This window comes from Pleurodeles waltl, chromosome 5 (assembly GCF_031143425.1).
Source record: "Pleurodeles waltl isolate 20211129_DDA chromosome 5, aPleWal1.hap1.20221129, whole genome shotgun sequence".
NCBI classification, from domain to species: domain Eukaryota; kingdom Metazoa; phylum Chordata; class Amphibia; order Caudata; family Salamandridae; genus Pleurodeles; species Pleurodeles waltl.
In genome coordinates this window covers 1,811,581,525-1,811,606,259 of record NC_090444.1, presented here as the reverse complement: position 1 = coordinate 1,811,606,259, position 24,735 = coordinate 1,811,581,525, and the positions used below count along the sequence as shown (strand labels likewise).

Sequence of the window (24,735 nt, the reverse complement as noted above, 5' to 3'; positions counted from 1 at the left end):
ATCCAACCCAGACTCTGTACTGCGCTCTCCGGGCCACTGCATTTAATTAAACCAACCGTTCCTGCTTTGCCAATCGCATCTTGTCTTTCCTATCTTTCAGGTAAATACGCATTTGAGCAACAATATCCAATTATGAGACATGAATAGGAAGTTTGTTATTTTGGAATTGGCCAGATAAGTGTTCAAGGCCATGGCAGCACCATCTAACTCCTGCAAAGAGGCTTCAGACATTGGATTTAGCTGAAAGGATGTTCGCTCCAGGGGGAGTAATATTTAGAGTTTTGAGAAGGATGAAGTCTAATAGCCAAGTGATTTCATTTTCACATTTCCTGTGAAACCCTTTGCTATATGTAGATCACTGCCTAGAAGACTATGAGAAAGTGACCAGCTCCATAAAGAGTGAACCAGCTTTTGATTTCCTTTCGGATGGGCTTTTGCTCCATTATATTTCCCTACTTTTTATGAACTGTTGAGGTTAATTAAACAGCATAAAAAAGCAACAGTTGAACAGTCAACTCTTAAAACAAGTTTTAACATGCAGAAGAGCAATGCCTGGCAGGGCCGTAAGTATATGAAGCCTACCACACATTCCTGTGGGTTCTACTGTAGACAAGGACATAACTTACAATTGTCCGCTCCAGTACTCGCAGGGGAGGCCATTAAACTTTTCAGCCACTCACTGGCCATTCGAAAACAAGTTCTTGGTGCAAGCTGGCATGCAACCTTTATCACCTCTCCTTGCTGTCCACAAAATGCTGCAAGAAAATTGTTATTTGGATATCAAATTTTACATCAATGAAATGTAATCTGCATCTGTCTCAGGTTTTATCAATCATTGTAACCTTAATTTTTGTAGAGATACAGAAACAGGGTTATCAATATCCAATGGTTAATAGCAGCTATAACAAATGTACTCCTTTGTAATCTTAGTTCTTAATCATTTTATTAATATCTGAATTCATTACCATTGAATAGCTCCACATGTGGAGCAGGATCTCAAAACACTTCAGAAAACAATATTGACTAAAATTACAAAACCACATCTGTGTAAAGGCACATTCTCTATTACCTTTTCTAAAAGGATATCCATTTAAACAAAAATATTTACTGTACAGCAGCAGCCAATGGACGTTCAACAATGCTACCCTTTTTCAAAATAAAAATAAATGCATGCAAAAGTCAGATAGGCAGTAAAGCCTTACCTAAAAAAAACAAGCACAAGCTTTGGGAAAGCCAGAAGGTCTTGCTTTTGCAAGAGTTTGAGCTACTGGCGTCGTAAATGACAATGTATTTTCCCATGTGTTATGATGTAAGGAGGATGTGTGTGGAGTGGAATTATGTGGGGTTAATTGGAATTGTTATTGGTGTAATTGTGTGGCAGGGGATTAAGTGGTGTTGATTTGTGTAGTGGAATTATGTGGCAGGGAATGCTGTTGAATTATGTGGATAGTAATTGTATGGTACTGAATTGCCTGGAATTATGCACAGTTGGATTGTGTGTCCCAGAGTGTAATTATGTGGAATGGTACTGTGTTTTCTGTTGAAGTAGTTTGTACTGGAGTTTAATTATGTTGCGTGCTGTTGAATTTTGTGGCATGATGTTGAATTTGGTGGTGTGGACTGGATATGTGTGGTGTGTTGTTTAAGTGTGTTGTTAAGTTGAATTATGTGGACTGTAAAGCCAGAGGAGCAGGGGTCTGTTCTGAGTGTTAAGGCAATCTAGATGGCTGGTGTAGGAAGTTGGCTCTGTATATACTATCTCACCGTGATAAATATTGTGCACAGAATCCAAGGGTTACCCTCAGAGGTTGAGAGTGGCAAAACTAGATAATTCTAATGCTCTATCTTGTGGTAGTGTGGCCGAGCAGTAGGCTTATCAGAGGGTAGTGTTAAGCATTTGTTATACACACACAGGCAATAAATGAGGAACACACACTCAAATACTTATCTCCAGGCCAATAGGTTTTTATATAGAAAAATATCTTTTATTAATGTATTCTAGAACCACAAGATTCAAGATTTGAAGTAAATACATAAAATGAAAGATACGCCACATAGGTAAGTAGGGAACTTTGAATTAGAGCAATAACATACACAGTATAGGTTAAAATGGCAATAAGCTATTTTAAAAGTGGACATAGTGCAAAAATCAACAGTTCCTGGGGGAGGTAAGTATTGGTTAGTTTCTCAGTTAAGTAAAGCACTTACAAGTTCAGTTTCCTGGGCATAGGCAGCCCGCCGTCAGGGGTTCAAGACAACCCCAAAGTCACTGCACCAGCAATACAGGGCCGGTCAGGTGCAGAGATCAAAGGAGGGCACAGAACACATAGGCGCCTATTGAGAGCAGGGGTGCTCCAGTTTCAATCTGCCAACAGTACCTGCGTGTTCGGAGGGCAGATCAGGGGTGTAGGAAAATGGCTCCCTGTTGCAGTTATCCCCCCCACTTTTTGCCTGATACTGATGCTGACTTGACTGAAGTGTGCTGGGACCCTGCTAACCAGGCCCCAGCACCAGTGTTCTTTCACCTAAAATGTACCATTGTTTCCACAATTGGCACACCTCTGGCACACAGATAAGTCCCTTGTAAAAGGTACCAGTGGTACCAAGGGCCCTGTGACCAGGGAAGGTCCCTGAGGCCTGCAGCATGTGTTGTGCTATCCTAAGGACTCCTCACCTAACATATGCACACTGCCATTGTAGATTGTGTGTGTCGGTGGGGAGAAAAAGGCAAAGTCAACATGGCATCCCCCTCAGGATGCCATGCCCACAAAATACTGCCTGTGGCATAGGTAAGTCACCCCTCTAGCAGGCCTTACAGCCCTAAGGCAGGGTGCACTATACCACAGGTGAGGGCATAGCTGCATGAGCAATATGCACCTACAGTGCGAGTCAATTCTTAGACACTAAGTACAGTGTGGCCATATTAAGTATATGGTCTGGGAGTTTGTCAAAAACGAACTCCACAGCTCCATAATGGCTACACTGAACACTGGGAAGTTTGTTATCAAACTTCTCAGAATAATAAACCCACACTGATGCCAGTGTTGGATTTATTAAAAAATGCACACAGAGGGCATCTTAGAGATGCCCCCTGTATTTTACCCAATTGTTCAGTGCAGGACTGACTGGTCTGTGCCAGCCTGCTGCTGAGAGACGAGTTTCTGACCCCATGTGGTGAGGGCCTTTGTGCTCTCTGAGGACAGAAACAAAAGCCTGATCTGGGTGGAGGTGCTTCACACCTCCCCCCTGCAGGAACTGTAACACCTAGCAGTGAGCCTCAAAGGCTCAGGCTTCGTGTTACAATTCCCCAGGGCACTCCAGCTAGTGGAGATGCCCGCCCCCTGGACACGGCCCCCACTTTTGGCTTCAAGTCCAGGGGAGATGATGAGAAAAACAAGGAGGAGTCACCCACCAGTCACGACAGCCCCTACGGTGTCTGAGGGGAGGGGGGCACATCCCTAATCCTATTGTGGGAATCCTCCAACCTCAAGATGGAGGATTTCTAAAGGCAGGGGTCACCTCAGCTCAGGGCACCTTAGGGGAAGTCCTGACTGGTGGGTGACTCCTCCCTGTTTTTCTCATTATCTCCTCCAGCCTTACGGCCAAAAGTGAGGGCAGGGGCCGGCAGCGGGCATCTCCACTAGCTGGGATGCCCTGGGGCACTGTAACAAAAGGCATGAGCCTTTGAGGCTCACCGTCAGGTGTTACAGTTCCTGCAGGGGGAGGTGGGAAGCACCTCCACCCAGTACAGGCTTTGTTCCTGGCCACAGAGTGACAAAGGCACTCTCCCCATGTGGCCAGAAACTCGTCTGGTTGTGGCAGGCTGCCAGAAACTGGTCAGCCTAGCACTAGGAGTCAGACTGGTATTCAGGGGGCATCTCTAAGATGCCCTCTTGGTGAATTTTACAATAAATTCCACACTGGCATCAGTGTGCATTTATTGTACGGAGAAGTTTGATACCAAACTTCCCAGATTTCAGTGTAGCCATTATGGTGCTGTGGAGTTCGTGTTTGACAGATTTCCAGACCATATACTCTTTATGGCTACCCTGCACTTACAATGTCTAAGGTTTTGCTTAGACACTGTAGGGGCATAATGCTCATGCACATATGCCCTCACCTGTGGTATAGTGCACCCTGACGTAGGGCTGTAAGGCCTGCTAGAGGGGTGACTTGCCTATGCCACAGGCAGTGTGAGGTGGGCATGGCACTCTGAGGGGAGTGCCATGTCGACTAAGTCATTTTCTTCCCACCAGCACACACAAGCTGTGAGGCAGTGTGCATGTGCTGAGTGAGGGGTCCCCAGGGTGGCATAAGACATGCTGCAGCCCTTAGAGACCTTCCCTGGCATCAGGGCCCTTGGTACCAGGGGTACGATTTACAAGGGACTTATCTGGGTGCCAGAGATGTGCCAATTGTGGGGACAAAGGTACAGTTTAGCAGGGTCCCATCAGACTTTCAATCATAACTGGCATCAACAAAAGGCAAAAAGTCAGGGGGTAACCATGCCAAGGAGGCATTTCAATACAGCTGGGGTAGAACTTGCCTGCTTGGCAACTGGCAAGAAGTGACTTGGGGTGGTGGGTCTCTACTGAGGCAGCAGTCTGTATCTATGGCATGTGCACCAGAGTGAGGAAAACCTGCTGCGTGATTGATGCTCTCCACCCAGCTGCAAAACTAGAAGAACAGGATAGAAAGCAACCCAAAGCAGCTTCTGAGTACACGGGGAAAGCAAAAGGCATGAACAACGTCTCAGCAGAGCAGTGCCAATCACAGTGTAGGAAGCTGGCTCTCTACATAGAACACTAAAATTAAGTGCACTGTGCAGATAGTCCTGTGGATTCCCAATTGCTATTGCAGAGGCTAAAGTAGATAAGACTAATGCTCTATTTGAGTAGTGTGGGTGAACAGTTAGGCTTATCAGAGTGTAGTGCGAAGCATTTGTTGCATTAAAACGGGCAATAAATGAGACACACACTCGAAGAATAAATCCGAGATAAATTTACAAAAATATCAATTCTTTTGATATAGGTTTCAAACCCAAAAACTATGTAATCAGGTAAGTAGGCTTTTAAGTATAAATACTTCATTCTCCTCAGGCCACATCAGGAGGCACTTAGGCGGCCGGATGCAGAGGTAAGTTATTGGGGGCCCAATGATTTCCTACGGAAGTTTGACCCTGTGAGACACATGCTGCAGGCTCTGGCTGGAAAGCCAGTCGGGGACAACAAACAGGTGGGTAGTAGACTTGGGGTGCTCAGGGACGTAGGTCCACCTTTGTTCCTCTTCTCCTGTGCCCAGGGGCAATGGATGCAGGGGTGTCTTTTGGTGTTGTGTTTTCCTGTCTAGGAGCACGCGGTCAGGGGCTGCTGTGAGTGGAGGCTGCAGGTGTCATGGGGGAGTCCAGCAGGCGTGGTCCCGGGGTGGACTCTAGCTCTCTGGAGCAGGGGGACGCCGTTGGCAACGATGACCCACCTCACTTGGGGTCAGGGGTCACAGGTGCAGTGGTTGCTGTAGGTGTCGGGTTTTCTCGCACCACCAGGCTGAGTGAGATTGGGTCTGCCTGTAAGGGCTGCAGGCGACTTGGATGAGCCCAGTATGGGCGACACTGGTGGACTCAGAGCAGCTGGGGAGCCCTGCTGGCACCCTTGATGGGCTTCTCACCAGGTTGAGGTTGCTGGGTGCAGGGGTCACTTCAGGTGTAGAATTTCCAGGCTGCTCAATCCTTGTTGGATACTTTGTTGCTGAGAGGGTCCATTGTTCGCGGGAGTCTTATTCTTTTTAGAAGGCAGGCTTCCTAGATTTCTTGAAGCTGCAGGATGAGTCTTTTGTGCAGTCTGTTGAGGTCATGAGGCACGTTAAGGGGAGCGAAGGGTAGTAGCCAATGGGCTACTTACCCTATGGGTCACCACTCCCCTTGGATGACCACTTCCTGTGGGGAGTGGGAATCATCCTGTCCCAGAGTTCCTTATTCCACCACACACAAAATGGTGGACTTCTCCTTTTCGTGTTCACTTCAGGCTGCCCACCTTAGGGGTGTGCCCAGCCTGCAAGTGCAAGACGCCTCCCGACTAACTTCCTGCCTGTCCATGTGCCAAATGGGCCTTAGGGCAGGGGATTGCCTCTCCCAGATCGGGGGGAAGCTGGGCAAAGGCAACAGGACTTTGACATCCCTGGCCTTGCTATGCAGATTCACTAGTCATCCTGCTGGAAGAGGTGTTAACACCTTCCTCCAGAGTAGACATTGTTTCTGGCCTCTGTGAACACGGGTTCTCACCTCCAGGGGGTCAGAAACATGTCTATGGTGGCAGACTGGTTGATACCAGCCAACCAGCAGAATAGAGGACAAGTAGGTTTTAGGGGGCACCTCTAAGATACCCTCTAGGTGAGGGTGGAGCCAAGACTGGCAGCCGGAGCAATAGCCTGAATCGGAGCTCCATGACAGTCCTGGGGCTTACATCCTGAGAACGCGTCGGCGACCCACCACATTTAGTGCGGAGCCTTGGGGAGGGGTGGGTGGAGACACGCCGATGCCTGAGGGGTGAGAGGACATCCGACGATCACGCCCCTATCCCGGAACGCCTACGTGCTGGTGAGGCATGGAGAGAACAGGGTGTGCCTTGTGGTGTTCGGAACTGGAGCAGCACCCAATCGCGGGGAGCGTACCCGCCAGAAGGAATCCTGTGCAGCTGTCCCCTCACTGAAGGAATCCAGCAGGGAGCGGTTGACGCAGGCCCCCTCTCCCCCTTGTTTCTGTTTGTGAACCGGCCCGAAGGAGGATTTGTACATTGGATAAAGGAGTCCTGTTTGGCACCGGTGCCTTTTCCGGCGGCAGTGCCTGGAGCAAGCTGATAAAAACTTGGGTGGATAAGGAGGGAGCCACAGCAGCACTAAATGAGCTGTTGGAATCTGGGGCCACACTCCATCCGACAAGGATTTTTCATAGGACACTGGGACAAGGTGAGAGGCCTATGTTAACGACCTACCTCCCCGGCCACAGGAGGGAGCAATGTTGATCTCCCATAAGGACTACCCCCCTGTGATGGGAAGACGGCACAATACATCCTGTGCTCTGACACGCGATGGAGGCAGTACCTGTTGACAGTCAAAGAAACTGGGCTGATTCTGGCAACTCTGAGCTCCTGAGCACCATCCAAACAACTTAAGTGCTCCTCCAAATGTATGAATGGGAGGTTGGCTGATACATTCCAGTACACTACAGTGTTCCCCAGAGGACAAGTGATTCCCCTTCTCTATCCTACACTTCTGCTGCAATGATGGGTAAAACTAAGAGCGCCAAGCACACTGGGCAAAACTCAGATCAAACTCCCGAAGGAGGGAGGCACGATGGAAACAACACTTAAACTGCACTCTGCAGTTTGATAAAGTCCTCCAGGCTATTCTGGTCACAAAAACTTTGCTGGAGGCTAGAATCAACGAAATAGCCGTGGAGGTTAATCTTCGAGTGGACTACCATAATTTAGCGGAGCAGGTCGAGGAAGCGGAACCCTCGCTCGCCGCCCTTCGGTTCAAGAACTACAGACGCAGATGACACAGGCGAAGGATGCGGAAGGAAGATTGCGCCGTAATAATATCAGACTGGTGGGATTTCCTGAACGAACTGAAGGCCCTAGTGTTGAATTATTTGTTTGAACAATGGTTGATCACTAATGTGCTAGATGGTATATACTTGAAGTTCTTCTCGGTAGAACCTGCCCACATAGTACCTGGTAGACTTCCACATCCGGGTGCTCCACCACGGCCAATAGTGGCTAGCCTCCTTAATTTTTGAGACCGTGATTTGATTCTGCAATTATCCCGCACAAAAGGCCCATGGCGTCATGAAAATGACAAGATTTCAGCTTACCCAGACTTTACTCCTGAAGTACAAAAGCAACATAATTTCTTTATTAAAGTAAAACAACATCTAAGAGGACTGAACTAAAAATATGCGCTTTTGTTCCCAGTAAAGTTGCAGGTGATTGACAGGGAAGCAACACAAGTGTTCACCTCCACAGAAGATGCATGGACTTGGTTACATGCCAAAGGGCTCATGCACTCCCCACAAGCAAGTAGACACAAGTGCAACACCAGCAGAGCGAGACCATCAAGGGCCCAGGTAGCTAAGAAGCAGGAAGGAGCATTGAAAGAGGCCTCGCAATTGTCTAGCAACACGTTTTTTGCACTGGCAGATTAATCATCTGTTGACTCTGAAATAGATGCCGGAACTCCATCGCCGTCCCGGAACTCACCCATGAAAGAGGGGCCAGAATTAACACCACATTTGGCAAACAACCTTTGAAACTCTCCGATCCTTTGTTCTCCCACTAGGAGGGATGCTAGGAAATAAACAGGAAAAGACCGCAGGGGCAGAAGTTCCTCCTGCCCAAATAGCGCCCTCCCCGGGGTCCTGACGACTATATCCTTTGAACAACCCTTGGAACCACAGCGAGTGCGGATTGGGTCTGGGGGTGCTTGTGGAAATGCACAGTATGTTTTGATGCTATGGCAGTGGACTATGCTGTTTTGACTTGGAACATTCAGGGGATGGGTAATCCTGTTCAACAATACAGGGTATACAATTATCTCAGGGGGCGGCGGATTAATTTTGACCGTCTCCAGGAGACGCATCTAACACACGGGGAATTACTTAGGCTTGGTAGTCGCTGGAGGGGCCAGATATATGGAACTGAATACTCTGCATATGCTAGAGGGTCAGTAATTTGGGTAGCACCGGAGGTACCCTTCCTTAAAACCAGAGTGCATATAGACTGCAAGGGGAGGTACGTGCTCCTAGAGGGTCAATTAAATGGTCAACTTATTATGTTGGCATCGATATATGGTCCAAACACTGCCCAAGGGATTTTTCTGAATGAGCCGACTCCGAACCGGATACATAATCCGAGGAACTTTTTTTTTGGGGGGGGGGGGGGGGGGAGGGAGGCAGGGGTTCGGGGGACCTTTTAACTGCATACAGAGCACTATGTTAGATCGCGCACTCCCACTGCTCCCAAATACTCCTGGTCTGCGAACCACTAAACACTTCAAACAATGGTCCCACTCCATGCGTAAACACAATATCTGGTGATTACATCATCAGTGAATTCTCATACTACGCACCGGGGTACCAAATACACACAAGGCTTAACTAGGTTTTCTGTGACTCACTTTTTTGGCCCTATATACGTAGCTCTGAATATCTAGATAGGAGACTCTGATCACAACCCCCTCAAGGTCACTTTTCCCGGGGGCAACACTAAACCGCCTATCCCAATATGGAAACTACGACCAGCAGCACTGCAAGACTCTGCTTATAGGACTACAATAGGCAACACTTTCGCTGAGTATTTTAAACAAAACACGGCCTCTGTGGGTGACCCCCGGGTGGAATGGGACACAATGAAGGTGGTCTACCCAAGCTTGAAAAAGAGGCCATAAGCGACCTACGGACCGGCCAGCCTACTAGCGACTCAGCACCAGCAAAACCGAGAGGAACTAAGGTGATTAAGTAATTTGGACTATAAAGCTCACCTGGCCCAACAACATAGGGATAGAGATAGACCGGAACGCATATTGTTCTGGTTACTGTGCTTCGAAACGCCCAAAACGGTCGTAGGAGCGATCCGTACCAATAGGGGGGAGCTGGTGAACTCCCAAGAGACAATCAACGAAACATTTACACAGTATTATGGAACCTTGTACTCGGCACCTCCTACCCCACCTGTTTCCCACCTTCACTCATATTTGCAGGCACTCCCACTACCTACTCTGTCCCAGCAGCAGCGTCAGGATTTAGAACTCCTGTTCAATTAGAAGGACTACAGTTGGTAGTCCAACAGATAGCTAAGGGGAAAAAAAAAAAACCTGGACTGGATGGGTTCCCCATTGAATTTTATTCAACTTACAAAGACACACTCGTACCCCGGTTATTGGACCTTGTAGGGTGTCTTATCAGCAAGGGGCCCTCCCAACATCGCTGTGCGAAGCACTTATAATAGTACTGCCCAAACCGGGCAAAGACCTGCTTGAAGTAGGCTCATACAGACCCCATATCAATGTTAAACATCGACTATAAGATCCTAAGTAAAACCCTGGTTAACAGACTACTCCCGGTGATTTCAACCTTAATTCACCGAGCTGTGCGGGTTTTGTGCCTCAAAGAGCCACATTTCACAACACCAGACAACTGTGTCACATTATAGACGCGGTCTTCAGGGATGCAGGCCACCCAGTAGCTGTATCCCTGTACTTTGAGAAGGTATTCAACACGCTTGGCTGGACATACTTGATACAGGCCCTGGAGCACTTTAGACTCCGCCCTTGTTTCATAAAGTGGATACAACTGCTGTATTCCGCCCCTTGGGCAAGAGTCCGCAATGGCGGCCAGGTGTCTTGCTCTTTTTCCATTCAAAGGGGGAAGTAACAGGGTTTCTCTCGAGCACCAGTGCATTTTGCGTTAGCTAAGGAACTGTTGGCGGCACAAATGCAAATGAAGGAAGTCGACAGGGGAATTTGGGTGGGCAGACAATGGCATGTCACCTCCTTATATGCAGATGATGTTTTAATTTACATACGTAATATTACCAGAGCTCTTTCGGAGTTATTCAGTATTTTAGACCATTTTGAGGAGGTGGCGGGCTTGAAGGTAAATTGGGCTAAGTCCTGTGCCTTCCCCCTACGCGGGACAAGTAACGTAGCAGACCTCGTACAAAATGGAGAGTGACTTGTTTGGACCACCGGGACTTTCCGTTATTTAGGGATCAATGTTTATTATTCTGAGATACACCTGGTGGAAGGCAACTATGACAAGGGCCTATCCACCACTAGACAATCAATGGCTTTCTGGGCTCTAATCCCCCTCTCCCCAATGGGTAGAGCAGTCATTGCCAAAATGTTGGTTCTCCCCAAATTACTTTATCTGTTCCCCATGCTACCGATTCATCTTGGGAAATCCTGGTTTAAAACTATACGTAGTCTGTTTACAGCAATCATATGGGGATCGGGTCGTAGGAGGGTATCCCTAGAAACACTCCACCTTTCCTTGGTCAAGGGTGATATGGAGGTACCAGATATAGAACAATATTATGCAGCAGCACAACTCTAGTGGCTGATGCTTTGGTTTGACTGGGGTAATCAAACAATGGAACGAAACATGTTGCGAGCAATGGTAGGGGAAGGAAGACTATTAGGATGGCTTCTCACATGAGATACGCCCGATAAAGAACTGGGATTACTGCTGCGGACACTGAAGCTGGCTTGGACCCGGTATGTTCTGCCAAGGCACCGTTTGCTCCCCTACTCACCTAGACTCCTGATGTACAATTTACTTACCCTCTGTAACAATATATCTGGTAGAGACATATTCTAGTTGCAGATTCCTTACCTTTGAATTTCCCCAGGCATCAGACTGGATCCCGAGATTTTTCTTCAAGCAGTACTCCTGCGCACCATTAGGTGGCAGTGGTCGACTCCGTGGTCACCGTGATGACGTCACAGTCGTATATCGGCACCACCTTGGCGCACTGACGTCAGTTTCTTTTCACAACTTTCCACGCCAGTAGCACGGAGCCATGAAGAGCACTGAGAATGGTGTGCCAGAACTAGGGCCCTTAGAGGGAAGTACCTGTCCCTAGAAATCAGTCTGCAGAGTGGGGAGGATGGGCGGGTAAGGAATCTGCAACTAGAATATGTCTCTACCAGATATATAGTTACCGAAGGTAAGTAACTTGTACATCTGATAGAGACTTCTAGTTGCAGATTCCTTACATTTGAATAGATACCTGAGCAATATCATCCCCTGTGGAGGGCTGTGAACTAAGATCACACCAAAAAGTCCTGCAGGACCAAACGGCAAAAATAGCCATTCCTATGGACCAGACTGTCCAGGCAGTAGTGCTTGGTTAACGTGTGTAAGGACGCCCCGGTTGGGGCCTGGCAGATATCCAGGACTGAAACTCTGCGTGCTAATGCTGTGGTAGCAGTAGTTGCTCTGGTCAAATGAGCTCACAAACCTTTAGGGGGTTGCTTTTTCACCAAAGTGTAGCACGTCTTGATGCAGAGGACTATCCATCGTGAGATGGTACGCTTCTGCACCGCCTTCCCTTTCTCCGCACCCACATACCCCACAAAGAGCTGATCCGGAAATCTTTGGTACGATCTAGGTAGAACGCCAAAGCACTTTTTGGATCCAGACGATGGAGCCTCTCCTCCTCATGTAAGGAATGTGGGGGTGCGTAAAAAGTCGCAGAGGTGATAGATTGGCCTACATGAAAAGGCGTTACCACTTTGGGAAGAAAGGAAGCCCTGGTACAAAGCACCACTTTGTCAGGATGCACTGCTAGGAATGGTGGCTTCGAAGAAAGAGCCTGATGCTCACTTACTCTACAAGCAGAGGTGATGGCAACCAAGAAAGCTGTTTTAAGTGTTAAGAGCCGTAAAGGACAATTGTGGAGCAGCTCGAAAGGGGCGCACATGAGGCATGTGAGGACCAAGTTTAAATCCCACTGGGGCATGATGAATGGAACAGGAGGGAACATACGAGTGAGGCCTTTAAGAAACCTCCCAACAATGGGATATTTGAAAAGAGAAGGTTGGTCTGGTAGCCTTAAGAAGGCAGAGATGACAGACAAATATCCCTTGAGGGTGCCCAGAGGAGAGCCCTGCTGGGCAAGAGAGAGAATAAAGAGAAGAACCTTAGAGAGGTGAAGAGAGGGGCAGGGATCAACAGATTTGTTGATACACCATGCCACAATTTTTTTCCAACAGGCGTATACCATCTAGGTGGAGGGACACCTGGCTGCCAAGGTGACATTACAGACTTTGGGTGGAAGGTCAAAAGCCTAAACTATTGTCGCTCAATTTCCAGGCAAGGAGGCGGAGACTGGACAGGTTCAGGTGGATAACAGTCCCCTGCTGCTGCGACAGAAGATCCTCCTGAAGGGGCACCCTGATCATAGGATCGATGGCCATAATCAAGAGCTCGGGATACCAGACTCTTCGTGCCCAGTCTGGAGCTACCAAGATTACTTGGGCCCGGTCTTGCCTGATCATCTTCAGAACTCTGGACAGGCGTGGTATTGGCGGGAAGGTGTACAGGAGGCCTGAGTTCAACTCCTGACTAAAAGAGTCGCCGAGCGAGTGCCGCCTTACAACAACGCACGAAACAGCTGAAATTGCACGTTCTCTGCAGAGGCGAACAGATCTAACCAAGGATCTCCCCACTGCTGAAAGAGACCTTGCGCCACCTCGGGATGGAGACGCCATTCGTAATCGACTACACATCGACGGCTGAGTTCGTCTGCTCTGGCGTTCAGCGAGCCTGCCAGATGTTGAACCACCAGGGAAATGCCCTGGCGTCCCAGCCATGTCCAGAAGTGAAGAGCCTCTTGACAAAGGGTCCACGACCCCGCTCCGCCTTGTTTGTTGCAATACCACATGGCGGTGGTGTTGTCGGTGAACATCTGCACCACTTTCCCTTTGAGCGAGGGAAGGAATGCTTTCAATGCAAGTCGGATCGCCCTTGAACCAACCTGGATTCGACAACCACCACTGCAAGTCCCTCTGAGATCTGAACCATGTTGGAGGGATTCCCCTGATGCTGTGCCTACTGGAACTTCAGGTCCTACTGCAGAGCCCGCATATGCCATCTGGCATGTTGGACCAGCTGGATGCAGAAGGCCATGAGGCCCAGCAGCCTCAGTCATTCTCACTGAAATCCAGGATAAAGGCTGAAATGAAAATGTCACTTACCCAGTGTACATCTGTTCGTGGCATCAGTCGCAGTAGATTCGCATGTTCTGCAATAGCTCGCCATCTGGTGTTGGGCCGGAGTGTTACAAGTTGTTTTTCTTCGAAGAAGTCTTTCGAGTCACGGGACCGAGTGACTCCTCCTTTTGTCTCCATTGCGCATGGGCGTCGACTCCATCCTCGATTGTTTTTCCCCGCAGAGGGTGAGGTAGGAGTTGAATTGTAGTAATAGTGCCCATGCAATGGAGTGACTAAGTATGCACTTATTTAAGGTTGAGATGATACATATATAAATAATTGAAGGTAACTTCCAAACTGCTACAGGCTCCCGGGGAGGCGGGTGGGCACATGCGAATCTACTGCGACTGATGCCACGAACAGATGTACACTGGGTAAGTGACATTTTCAGTTCGATGGCATCTGTCGCTGTAGATACGCATGTTCTGCAATAGACTAGTAAGCAGTTATTTCCCCAAAAGCGGTGGATCAGCCTGTAGGAGTGGAAGTAGTCTGAAATAATGTCCTTAATACAGCTTGACCTACTGTGGCTTGTTGTGCGGATAACACGTCTACACAGTAGTGCTTGGTGAATGTGTGAGGCGTAGACCATGTGGCTGCCTTACATATTTCTTCCATTGGGATGTTTCCTAGAAAGGCCATGGTAGCACCTTTCTTTCTGGTTGAGTGTGCCCTTGGTGTAATGGGCAGCTGTCGTTTAGCTTTAAGGTAGCAGATTTGGATGCATTTAACTATCCATCTGGCTATACCTTGTTTTGAAATTGGGTTTCCTGCATGAGGTTTTTGAAATGCAATAAAGAGTTGTTTAGTCTTTCTGATGTTCTTTGTTCTGTCAATGTAATACATTAATGCTCTTTTGACATCTAATGTATGTAGTGCCCTTTCAGCTACGGTATCTGGCTGTGGAAAGAACACCGGAAGTTCCACTGTTTGATTTAGATGGAACGGTGAAATAACCTTTGGCAAAAATTTAGGATTGGTCCTTAGGACGACTTTATTTTTGTGTAGTTGTATAAAAGGTTCCTGTATAGTAAACGCCTGAATCTCGCTTACTCTTCTCAGGGAAGTAATGGCGATGAGAAATGCCACCTTCCAGGTTAGGAACTGTATGTCGCAGGAGTGCATGGGTTCAAAAGGTGGACCCATAAGTCTAGTTAGGACAACATTTAGGTTCCATGAAGGAACAGGTAGTGTTCTTGGTGGTATAATTCTCCTAAGGCCCTCCATGAATGCTTTAATGACTGGTATTTTATATAGGGAAGTTGAATAGGTAGTCTGCAGGTATGCAGATATTGCTGCAAGGTGAATCTTAATGGAAGAGAAAGCTAGGTTAGATTTTTGTAAGTGAAGCAAGTAACCCACTACATGTTCTGGAGTTGTGTGTAATGGTTGTATTTGATTAATATGGCAGTAGCAAACAAACCTCTTCCATTTACTTGCATAGCAGTGCCTGGTGGATGGCCTTCTTGCTTGTTTTATGACTTCCATACATTCTTGGGTAAGTTGTAAGTGCCCGAATTCTAGGATTTCAGGAGCCAGATTGCTAGATTCAGCGATGCTGGATCTGGGTGTCTGATCTTTTGGTTGTGCTGTGTCAACAGATCTGGCCTGTTGGGCAATTTGACGCAGGGTACCACTGATAGGTCTAGCAGCGTTGTGTACCAGGGTTGCCTTGCCCAAGTTGGTGCTATCAATATGAGTTTGAGTTTGCTTTGACTGAGTTTGTTTACCAGGTAAGGAAGGAGAGGGAGAGGAGGAAAAGCGTAAGCAAATATCCCTGACCAGTTCATCCATAGGGCATTGCCTTGGGATTGTTTGTGTGGGTATCTGGATGCGAAGTTTTGGCATTTTGCGTTCTCCCTTGTCGCAAACAAGTCTATCTGAGGTGTTCCCCAGAGTTTGAAATAAGTGTTCAGTATTTGGGGGTGAATTTCCCATTCGTGGACCTGTTGGTGATCTCGAGAGAGATTGTCTGCGAGTTGATTTTGTATCCCTGGTATAAACTGTGCAATTAGGCGAATTTGGTTGTGAATTGCCCAATGCCAAATTTTTTGTGCTAACATGCTTAACTGCGTGGAGTGCGTCCCTCCCTGCTTGTTTAGATAATACATTGTTGTCATGTTGTCTGTTTTGACGAGAATGTATTTGTGAACTATTATTGGTTGGAAAGCTTTTAGTGCTTGAAAAACTGCAAGAAGTTCTAGGTGATTGATATGCAGTTTTGTTTGATGTACGTTCCATTGTCCTTGTATGCTGTGTTGATCGAGGTGTGCTCCCCACCCTGTCATGGAAGCATCTGTTGTTATTACGTATTGTGGCACTGGGTCTTGAAAAGGCCGCCCCTTGTTTAAATTTATGTTGTTCCACCACAGAAGCGAGAGGTAAGTTTGGCGGTCTATTAACACCAGATCTAGAAGGTGACCCTGTGCTTGAGACCACTGTGATGCTAGGCATTGTTGTAAGGGCCTCATGTGCAGTCTTGCGTTTGGGACAATGGCTATGCATGATGACATCATGCCTAGGAGTTGTAATACCATCTTTGCTTGTATGTTTTGTGTTGGATACATGCGTTGTATGATGGTGTTGAAATTTTGAATTCTTTGTGGACTTGGAGTGGCTACTCCTTTTGATGTGTCTATTATGGCTCCCAGGTATTGTTGTACCTTGCGTGGCCGAATCTTGGATTTTGTGAAATTGACGGTGAACCCTAGTTTGAAGAGGGTTTGTATGATATGATTTGTGTGATTTGAGCACTCTATCAACGAATGGGCCTTGATTAGCCAGTCGTCTAGATATGGGAACACATGTATTTGCTGCCTTCTGATGTGTGCAGCGACTACCGCTAGACATTTGGTAAAGACTCTTGGTGCGGTTGTTAATCCGAAAGGCAGTACCTTGAATTGGTAATGTATTCCTTTGAATACAAACCTTAGGTATTTCCTGTGCGATGGGTGAATTGGTATATGGAAATAAGCATCCTTGAGGTCTAAAGTTGCCATGTAGTCGTGCAGCTTTAGCAATGGCAATACTTCTTGTAGTGTGACCATGTGGAAGTGGTCTGATTTGATGAAAGTGTTGACTACTCTGAGGTCTAGGATTGGTCTCAGTGTTTTGTCCTTCTTTGGTATCAGAAAGTACAGTGAGTAAACTCCTGTGTTTATTTGTGTGTTTGGCACTAATTCGATTGCATTCTTTTGCAATAGTGCCTGCACTTCTATCTCTAGGAGATTGGAATGGTGTGTTGTTAAATTTTGTGCTTTTGGTGGTATGTTTGGAGGGAACTGTAGAAATTCTATGCAGTAACCATGTTGGATAATTGCTAGAACCCAAGTGTCTGTAGTGATTTTCTCCCATGCTCTGTAATAATGACCTATTCGTCCCCCCACTGGTGTTGTGTGGAGGGGGTGAGTGACATGTGAGTCACTGTTTAGTAGTAGGGGTTTTGGGGCTTTGGAATCTTCCTCTATTTCTAGGGAATTGCCCTCCTCTATATTGTCCCCGAAAATCTCCTCTATACTGTCCTTGGTAACTGGACGGTGTGGCTTGTGAGGTGCTGGCTTGTGTGCTTTGACCCCGAAACCCCCCTCGAAAGGGCGTTTTACGGAATGAGCTGTAATTCCCTCTGCTCTGCGGGGAGTAGAGTGCGCCCATGGCTTTGGCAGTGTCCGTATCTTTTTTGAGTTTCTCAATCGCTGTGTCCACTTCTGGACCGAACAGTTCTTTTTCATTAAAAGGCATATTGAGAACTGCTTGTTGAATCTCTGGTTTAAATCCAGACGTTCGGAGCCATGCATGCCTTCTGATAGTTACAGATGTATTAATTGTCCGTGCAGCTGTATCTGCAGCGTCCATGGAGGAGCGGATCTGGTTGTTGGAGATGGCCTGTCCCTCCTCAACCACTTGTTTTGCCCTATTTTGGAAGTCTTTGGGCAGATGTTCAATGAGATGTTGCATCTCGTCCCAGTGGGCTCTGTCATAGCGCGCAAGTAGTGCCTGGGAGTTCGCGATGCGCCACTGGTTTGCAGCTTGTGCTGCGACTCTTACCAGCTGCATCAAACTTGCGGCTTTCTTTATCTGGGGGTGGTGCATCTCCAGATGTGTGAGAGTTGGCCCTTTTCCTAGCTGCTCCTACAACAACAGAGTCTGGTGGCAGCTGTGTTGTGATGAAAGCCGGGTCTGTAGGAGGCGGCTTATACTTTTTTTCCACCCTTGGTGTGATTGCCCTACTTTTGACCGGGTCCTTAAATATGTCTTTTGCGTGCCGGAGCATACCAGGGAGCATAGGCAGGCTTTGGTAGGAGCTGTGGGTGGAGGAGAGTGTGTTGAACAGGAAATCATCCTCGACCTGTTCTGAGTGGAGGCTTACGTTGTGAAATTGTGCTGCTCTAGCCACCACCTGAGAGTACGCGGTGCTGTCTTCTGGTGGAGATGGTTTTGTAGGGTATGCCTCTGGGCTGTTATCTGACACTGGGGCGTCGTATAGGTCCCATGCGTCCTGGTCTTGGTCACCCTGGCTCATGGTGGTGTGAGCTGGGGAGTGTGATGGCGTTTGTGCTGGTGAAACGTTAATCACGGGCGGAGGAGAGGGTGGTGGTGTAACTCTTTTCACCACTTTTGGTTGTGGTGCTTGTTCCGTCTGGAACTCCAACCTTCTCTTTCTCCTAATGGGGGGAAGGGTGCTTATTTTTCCTGTCCCCTGCTGAATGAAGATACGCTTTTGCGTATGGTCCGCATCAGTTGCTTGTAGCTCTTCCTCAAACCTATGCTTCTGCATTTGGGAGGTTAGCGAGTGCTCTTCTGTATAAGAGCCTGAAGCTGGGTCGCTTGCAGTTTGTTTCGGCGTCGAAACTGTGTCTGCGTGTTTTTTCGGCTCCGAGGTGACTTTTTTCCTTTTCGGGGCCGAAACCTCTCGGCGTCGATCTGTTTCGGTGCCGCTGTCTCGGCGTCGAGCCGTGTCCACACCGGCATCTCGGTGTCGAGGCTTGTCTCCAGCACTTTCTCGGTCCCGAGAAGGCTGCGTGCCGGTGTCTCGACCGGAGTCGGACGATCTCGGCACTGTTTGGGCCTTTTTCGGTGCCGACGGTCGGTCACCGATTTTATGGGTTGAGCCATGGCCTGGTGGCAGTGGCGTCCCCTGGGCCTTGTAAATGTTTCTTTGTGTGGTTTTCGACGTCTTACTCACGGTTTGTGTATCGTCGAATCCTTCGGAGTCTGAGTCTTGGATCGAGAAGGTACCTTCCTCTTCCTGTTCCTCGAACTCCCGTCGGGCTGTCGGTGCGGACGCCATTTGAAGTCTTCTGGCTCGACGGTCTCGGAGTGTTTTTCGGGACCGGAACGCACGACAGGCCTCGCAGGTGTCTTCGCTGTGCTCAGGTGACAGGCACAGGTTGCAGACCAAGTGTTGGTCTGTGTAGGGGTATTTATTGTGGCATTTGGGGCAGAAACGGAACGGGGTCCGTTCCATCGGCGTTCTTCAGCACGCGGTCGGGCCGACCAGGCCCCGACGGAGGATCTAAAAATTACCCCGAAGGGCACCGGAGCTCTTCGATCTTCGATGCGGTGTTGAATGTAAGTATGCCGATCCCGAACGCAACAATACCGACGAAAATCTTCCGAAATTAACTATTTTTTCTGTTCCGAAACTCGGAGCGACAGGAACACGTCCGAACCCGATGGCGGAAAAAAAACAATCAAGGATGGAGTCGACGCCCATGCGCAATGGAGACAAAAGGAGGAGTCACTCGGTCCCGTGACTCGAAAGACTTCTTCGAAGAAAAACAACTTGTAACACTCCGGCCCAACACCAGATGGCGAGCTATTGCAGAACATGCGTATCTACAGCGACAGATGCCATCGAACCATAAGTATCATAGCCTGAATAACCGGGACTCGCTTTTCGGGAGGATAAGCCCAAAACTACACTGTGTCCAGAACAGCTCCAATGAAAGGGAGCGTCTGAGAGGGACCTAGCGAATGCAGGAGGTTCACTGTAGTCTGGAGGTGGGAGACTACTTCCTGGGGCGTGCCCGCTTTCAACAGCCAGTCGTCAAGGTAGGGGAAGACTGGGACCCCCTAATCTGCGCAGATGAGCTGCATTTACTACCATCACTTTCATGAACGCCCAAGGGGCACCGGTATGGCCAAAGGGGAGCACGGTAAAACTGAAAGTGCTTGTGACCTACCACGAATCATAGGTAACGTCTGTGGGCCGGCAGGACTGGAATATGGAAGTAGGCATCCTGCAAGTCCAACGCAACCATCCAGTCTTCAGCATGCAGGGCAGAAAGGACCAGAGCCAGGGTTAACATCTTGAACTTCTTCTTGAAAAAGAGATTGAGGGGCCGGAGGTCTAGGATAGGCGAAGACCTTTGTCCTTTTTGGGCACCAGAAAGTAGCGGGCATACCAATCACGACCTACTTCAGGTGCAGGGACCGTCCATATGCCTCCCTTGGCCAAGAGAACCTTGTTTTCCTAGCAGAGAAGTGCCAAATGATCCTCCAACAGGTGAGGGTATGCTGGTGAAATGGCTAGAGGAGAAGTCTTGAAGGGGAGGTAGTAACCCCTTTGGACGTTCTGTAGAACCCACCTGTCTGTGGTAATGGATTCCCAGTGGAGCAGATGATGCCAAATTCTGCTGCCAACTGGTCCCGGATACTCCAACAGACTAGGAAGGTTTTGAGGCAGAAGCGGGGCAGAAGCGGGGCAGAGGGTGGACTGGACGACCCGCTGACTCCCTGATCCACGAGGTTGGTGGAGCCCACGTCCGCGCAGGGGCTGTGCAGCATGCACGGGTTGGAGGCTCTGTGGAAATGGACGCGGTTGGGTGCCCCTTCTGTAGCCACAAAAGGAGCAACAAGCAGACTGAAGGGGGCGAGGAGCGGCAGCAAGGCCAAGGGACCGAGCCTTAGCCCGGGAAACCTTAAAGTGCTCAAGCGCTGAGTCCACCTTGTTTCCGAAGAGACGAGTGCCATCAAAGATTGCTGGAAATCCCCTAAAAAGCCAGATGTCCTCAACCAGGCATGGCGTCTGAGTGCCACCGTCGATGTAACCAATCTGCCCAGTGAGTCGGTGGTATCCAGTCCACAACGGATCATGAAGTTGGCTGCGTCTCTCCCATCTGTCATGGCTTGGAAGACAATATTCCGAGCCTCTTTCGGAACTTGGGGCAGCACTTGTGCGACGGTATCCCAGAGAGTATGGGAATAGCGGCCCAAAAGGCATGCAGTGTTCATGGATCGCAGTGCTAGACTGGCAGAAGAAAACATCTTCTTCCCTACATTGTCCAGTCTTTTTGATTCCCTGTCTGGGGGAGCAGTAGGGAATGCACCAGAGGACGAAGAAGCCTGGATGACAAGGCTCTCAGGCATAGGGTGAGGAAATGTGGGTCAGTCAGCACAGGCCGATGGCGGCGGGCAATCGTCCTATTGACAGGAGCCTCTGTGCTGGGTTTGGACCAGGTCCCCAGTAGGACGTCTGTAAGTGCTTCATTGAAGGGAAGAAGGTGTTCCAGATTGGATGCCTCAGGCTGAAGCACTTCGGTCAGGAGGTTAGGACTGACCTCCACAGAAGAAAGCTTGACATTCAGAACCTCAGCTGCCCTTCTCATCACCATTCAATAGGACGCTCCCTCCTCCGTAGCCACGGCACGGGGAGAAAACATGTCAGGGGAGATGTACAACCCACTGGCATCACCCAAATTCTGCACCCAGTCCTATTCGGGTTCAAGCTGGTCTTCTAAAGCGTCAATCAACCCCTCAACACGATCCCCATATCCATACCCATATCTATAGTAATAGGGTTCAGGATCGACCCTGGGCACAGCAGAGCAAATGGATCCGGTATCGGCGTCAAGCGACATCATTCCAGGTCGTCAGGGATCAGTATAGGATCAATGTGGATTGTGGGCCCAATCGCCACCGGGAGCGTCAATGTCTGACCTGACGCCGGGGAAGGTCACGTTGGCACAACCAGCGTCGGGACGGATACGGAAGCGGATCCTGAGGTGCCCTCCTGAGTCGGGACCGGAGTTGCCGACTTCATACCCGAGGGGGCCCTCACCAACTACCCTGGGCCCGAAGGCACAGAGCGTGGGTCGGACTGCCCAAATATGAGACGCATGTCCTAATAGAACTCTCTTAGTTGGGCAGGGGTAGCCCCGGCTCCTGGAAATTTGGGGAGGTGCGGAGCAGATCTAGACTGGGACTCAGAGGACAGAGGCCTTAATCGTCAACGCTCTTCCCACCTCACGTCATGCGAGCGACGGGGCAAAGTCGCAGAATGTTTCGCCTTCTTCTTACCCGAATGTCAAGATGACTTGGACTTGGAATGGTGGTGACTCCGTGACCAGTCTCCTGACCTTCCTCTTGAACAGAACCAGGAACGACGCCGAGTCGAGTGTCGGACCGCCATGAGATTTAGGGACCGCTCCCTCAAAGCTTTTGGGTTCATGGCCAGACACTCTTGAGCACAATTTCGGGTCATGGTCGCGCTCCAAACACTAGAGGCACACCAGGTGTGGATCCGTCACCAACATCCAGCGGTGACAGGAGTCACAGGGATTGAATCCAGTCTTACGGGACATCCCTCGACGTAGCAAAACTCATCAAAAAACGAATTCGACAAACTGTCGAAGTTTAGTCAAAAAATGACTGGGGTATCTCTTCTCCAGATCTGCGCACAGGCTGGCGCAGAAAGAAAAGAACTAACGTCAGCATGCCGGGGTGGCGCCTATATACGAGCGCGACGTCATCAGGGCTACCACGATGCAAACGACACCCGCGGAGTCAACCAACGCCACCTAACAGCGTGCAGGGGTACTGCTCGAAGAAAAATCTCCAGATCCAGTCTGACGCCTAGGGAAATTCAAAAGGTAAGGAATCTGCAACTAGAAGTATCTATCAGATATGGGATATACCACAGTTGCGAGCCCTTACTCACATATATAACTTTAATCCCTGGAGGGAGGGGGGACTTACACACCTTGGTGACCTCTATGTGGAGGGACAGCTGTGTACTTTTTCAAATTTGAAAGAGGCCTATGGATTGGACACAGGACAGATCCTTGCTTATGCATCAATACAGGCAGTATTGGGGAACATCTGGCTACTAGGCCCTACAGAACCCACAATACATCAAGGGATGCATTATATTCTAAAATGAGCCTCAGACAAAAGGGCGATTCACAATCTCTATACAGCACTCAGGGAGATACAGGGTGCACCACAGGCCCATAACAAGACTAGGTGAGACACTTGCTTGGGCAATGATCTGACAGAACAGCAATGGAAGATGGCATTGGAAAGCATGCGCTACTTTTCCAGGAATGCAAGATTGAAATACACCCAATTTAATTATGTTCACCAAACGTATTTAACGCCCCATCGTCTACATGGTATGTTCCCAGGGACCTCCCCCTCATGTCCGAGGTTCAAAAATGACAATGCTACCTTTATACATATGACATGGGAGTGTCCAGTGTTGCACAGTACATGGACAGAGGTGGTGCGTCACATGTCTGATATTATACATGTATGCCTTCCGCTAGACACACTCTTCTGTCTCCTGGGAATAGCTAAGAGAACCGCACGGACTAAACACTACCTAAGATTTGCAGATCTTGCACTCGTATTATTTAGGCGACTTATTGCTATGTTCTGGAAAGCAACACAACCCCCTAGTGTAGAGAGCTGGCTGTGAGAGGTGTCCCACTGGACTGTGGCAGAGGCTACAGCATTAGAACATGATCAACTGTTAGGAGGTGGGAAAGGGAACTAGGACAAACTGGGACACCTACATAGTAAAATTGACTGACAAAATAGTATCCAGAGAGGGTGAGGACACCAGCCCAGCGGGTTCGCCCAAGACGGCAGCATAACACATAGTGGTATAACATGCGGCCCAGCAGTAGCACCCCACACCATTTAAACTCATGGCCTGGCTACTTACCATGCCATCCAAGAGCCTTCTACATCTTCAGTCTCTAGGACGGACATTGTGTCCAATACGATTGCTGGACAGACCTCTTTTGGGCAGGGCTTGAAGGCCACAGATATCCAGGTGCTTACCTACAACCCCCTGTCCCCCCCTCCAGCCCCGATAATTCTCCCCCCCCCATTGCGTCCGTGGTACCGGGTTGGGGGATTGCCAGGTTTGCCGTCTGGGCTTGAACCGCACATACCGGGCATGTTCTATAGTCTGTATTTTCATCAAGTTTTGTTCCCTCCCCTATATTAGCAATGTGAAGGCCATATATGTGGGTGATCTGATGGATATGACACCTGCTCAAGATATACATCGTTGGATGGTTATTGTATATATATTTTTGTGTGATATGTAATTCTGATGCTTAAAGCTAGGCCTATCAATATGATGTTGTTCACTAACTGTAATATGATATAATGTTATTCTTTTTATACTGTAACCCCTCTTGAAAAAGAATTGTACAGTTGAAGACATTGCCACTGTCTATGTACTTGACATTGTTGAAAGTTAATAATATATATGGGGAAAAAAGGTACCCTCTAGGTGCAGATCCTAATAAATCCAAGATTGGCATCAGTCTGGATTTTTTAAAACAAGGTTTTTGATACCAAACACCAAAGGTTTCAGTGAAGCCATTATGTAGCTGCGTAACTCATGTTGACCAGTGCCCAGTGCATACCTTAAGATGGCTTCACTGTTTACTTCCACTGCCTAGGTCAGTGGTTACCAACCTGTGGTCCGGGGACCCAGGGGGGTTCGCAACTGCTTTGAAAATTAAAACATTTTAACAGATTAGGCCCCCAGCTTTCAGTAATGATTCAGTGGGGGTCCCCTGATATAAAGTGGGGGTCCACAGAAGTCAAAAGATTAGGAAACACTGGCCTAGGTAACTGGACTAGATATCACAGGGGCATATCTGGTCATGCAGATATGTCCTCACATCAAATATAATACACCCTGCCTTAGGGCTCTAAGACCTGCTGTAGGGG

General features: G+C 48.6%; 1 protein-coding gene across 1 annotated transcript in view; it reads right to left on the bottom strand.

The window, feature by feature from the left end:
• LOC138296834 (exportin-5-like) overlaps window positions 1-24,735 on the bottom strand; it is a 723,294-nt gene that overhangs the window by 542,799 nt on the left and 155,760 nt on the right. The window contains exon 12 of the mRNA XM_069236301.1: window positions 627-755. Within this exon, the coding sequence (XP_069092402.1) occupies window positions 627-755 (129 nt within the window). The remainder of the gene's footprint in view (window positions 1-626; window positions 756-24,735) is intronic.